The sequence below is a fragment of the Manihot esculenta genome, chromosome 9 (genome assembly GCF_001659605.2).
Source record: "Manihot esculenta cultivar AM560-2 chromosome 9, M.esculenta_v8, whole genome shotgun sequence".
NCBI lineage: Eukaryota > Viridiplantae > Streptophyta > Magnoliopsida > Malpighiales > Euphorbiaceae > Manihot > Manihot esculenta.
Genome location: NC_035169.2, coordinates 23648602 through 23651396, shown reverse-complemented (window position 1 = coordinate 23651396; position 2795 = coordinate 23648602). Strand labels below are relative to the sequence as shown.

General features: G+C 45.4%; 1 protein-coding gene across 1 annotated transcript; it reads left to right on the top strand.

Moving 5' to 3' along the window:
* The first annotated feature begins 203 nt into the window (after positions 1-203).
* Positions 204-1928, top strand: LOC122724627. The gene is made up of 3 exons (XM_043960159.1): positions 204-607; positions 1187-1415; positions 1686-1928. Exons 1-3 carry the CDS (start codon positions 204-206, stop codon positions 1926-1928), a joined length of 876 nt encoding a protein of 291 aa, XP_043816094.1.
* Positions 1929-2795: the final 867 nt, after the last annotated feature.

The window sequence follows — 2795 nt, the reverse complement described above, 5'->3', positions numbered from 1 at the left end:
GATCATTCCTTGGACATGCTGGTTTTTATAGAAGGTTCATTAAGGATTTTTCCAAAATAACTTAGCCTTTGTGCAGGTTGTTACAGCAGGATGTCCCATTCGAGTTTGATGAAAACTGCAAAACAACCTTTGATTTGGTCAAATCACTGCTGATCACTGCCCCAATCATCCAGCCTCCTGACTGGACCCTTCCTTTTGAGATCATGTGCGATGCCAACAATTTTGCTGTAGGAGCAGTGTTGGGACAGCATGTAGGTAACTCTCCTCATGTCATTCATTATGCCTCATGCACTTTAGATGCAGCACAATGTAATTACTCTACCACAGAAAAAGAGTTGCTGGCCGTGGTGTTTGCTTTGGAGAAATTTCGGTCCTACCTACTTGGGACAAAGGTGATTATTTATTCAGACCATGCTGCATTGAGGTATTTGATCAAGAAAAAGGAGTCCAAACCAAGGCTGGTTCGTTGGATACTGCTGCTGCAAGAGTTTGATTTGAAAATCCGTGACAAGAAGGGGAAGGAAAACCTTGTAGCTGACCACCTCAGCATAATACTTTTAGAATTGGAGCCACGCCCCATCAATGAGACCTTCCCCGATGAGCATTTGTTTATTGTATAAGAAGAAGAACCATGGTATGCTGATATAGTAAATTACCTTGCTACAGGTGATTTACCTACTGATTTGTCCAAATACATGAGAGACAAGATCAAGAAAGATGCAAGGTATTATGTGTGGGATGAGCCTTACCTATGGAAGCATTGTGCAGACCAAGTGATCCGAAGATGCATCTCTGACCAAGAGATTTCTTCTGTCCTAGCTTTCTGTCATTCCTACAGCTGTGGAGGACACTTTGGCCCACGCAAGACAGCCCTAAAGATCCTTAAATGTGGGTTATATTGGCCTAACATATTTCGAGATACTTATCTATTTAGTAGGTCATGTGCAAGATGCCAACAAATGGGAAACCTCAACAACAGAAGTGAGATGCCTCAAGCACCCATCATTGTATGTGAAATCTTTGATATTTGGGGCATTGACTTCATGGGACCATTCCCACCTTCCTTTGGCAACACTTACATACTGCTGGCTATGGACTATGTGTCCAAGTGGATTGAGGCCAAAGCAACAAGGGCTGATGATGCAAAACCAGTTGTGGATTTCATGAAATCTCACATATTTTCCAGATTCAGTTTGCCCAAAGCAATGATCAGTGATAGAGGCACCCATTTCTGCAACAAGGTAGTGGAGACTCTCCTTAAAAAGCACCATGCTGTCCATAGAACATCCACTGCCTATCATCCCCAAACAAATGGGTTGGCCGAAGTATCAAACAGGGAGATCAAGTCAATTCTGGAGAAGACAGTCTGCACAAACCGCAAAGATTGGAGTGTGCGCCTCAATGATGCCTTGTGGGCATATAGAACAGCCTACAAAACACCAATTGGAATGTCCCCATATAGGCTGATCTATGGGAAAGCTTGCCATCTACCCGTGGAACTAGAGCACAAAGCCTATTAGGCTATAAAGAGCTGTAATCTTGATGAAAAAGAAGCTGGAATCAACAGAAAATTACAACTTCAAGAGCTAGAGGAGATTCGGCGTGATGCATATGAAGCTTCATGGGATTACAAAGCAAAGACCAAAGCCTTCCATGACAAAAATATCTCTAGAAAACAATTTCAGGTTGGTGACAAGGTCTTGCTTTTTGATTCAATGTTCGAATTATTCCATGGGAAGTTTCGGTCAAGGTGGATTGGACCATTCTTGGTGGAGCACATCTATCCATATGGAGCTGTGGACATACGCAGCCCACAAACAAGCAAAGTTTTCAAGGTCAATGGGCACCGCTTGAAGCCTTTCTATGAGGGATTTACTGTTCACCTTGTAGAGGAGGTTCTCTTGGATCCCCCTTCCCCAAACAGCTGATTAAAGCAGACAGTCCAGCCCAAGACAGTAAACCAGGGCGCTACTGGGAGGCAACCCAATTGAAGTGATCAGGGCAGGTGATTTGCCCAAATCGTCAGGCCAAATCGGCAGGATCCAACACAAAAAGAGCATGACCAGTCAGGCAGCTACACCCAGGAAGTGATTTGGCCAAGTGATTTGCCTAAATCACTGACCAAATCATCCTGCCAAGAAGCCAGAACACATCATTCAATGATCAGGGCAGTTCAACTACCCCAAATCACTTTAAATAGTTTTTTTTATTATTTTCTTTTCACGCTATCTCTCTGTTTCAACTCTTTCTTCACCTACAAGATTTCCCTTCACCGACGACCACCATCACCGACGGCAAGAACCATGGCCAGAACTAAGATGGTTGCCACCGGCGGCCCCGGATCGTGGAGGAGACGAGGGATGCCCAGACCGACCCGCATTCCCACTGACAGTGATGAGGAAGCCATGGACAACCCACCACCTGTCCCAACGATGCCGACACAGAATCAGCCGTTGGAATAGAAACCAGATGCTCCGACTCACCGGATGTCCAGACATATCGCCGGCAACACAAAGCGACGACGAGTACTCCACCACTAGCCTCTCCAACAGTCGCGATGAACATCCAAGGAGACAAAACGCCTCAAGACAATGCGCCTTCCACCAGCCAAGGACAGAAACGTCAGAGAACACCTTCACCACCACCACCACTGAGCCTAGAACAAGAACCAAAAACCCCTATTAACACACCCCCCGCAAGCTATGAAGAAGGCAATCTACCCAGTGATTTACCCAAACCTAACCACCCAGACTATATTGCACAGGCCCTGACATTCAACAAAGCCTCTAAACGCA

Excerpts from the sequence above, each read along its gene's own strand:
- LOC122724627 (XM_043960159.1), top strand. The coding sequence starts at position 204 with ATGTGCGATGCCAACAATTTTGCTGTAGGAGCAGTGTTGGGACAGCAT. Across the intron at positions 608-1,186 it reads ACCTTCCCCGATGAGCATTT|ATTCAGTTTGCCCAAAGCAA; the intron begins GTTTATTGTATA and ends CATATTTTCCAG. Across the intron at positions 1,416-1,685 it reads GCCTCAATGATGCCTTGTGG|GTTGGTGACAAGGTCTTGCT; the intron begins GCATATAGAACA and ends AAACAATTTCAG.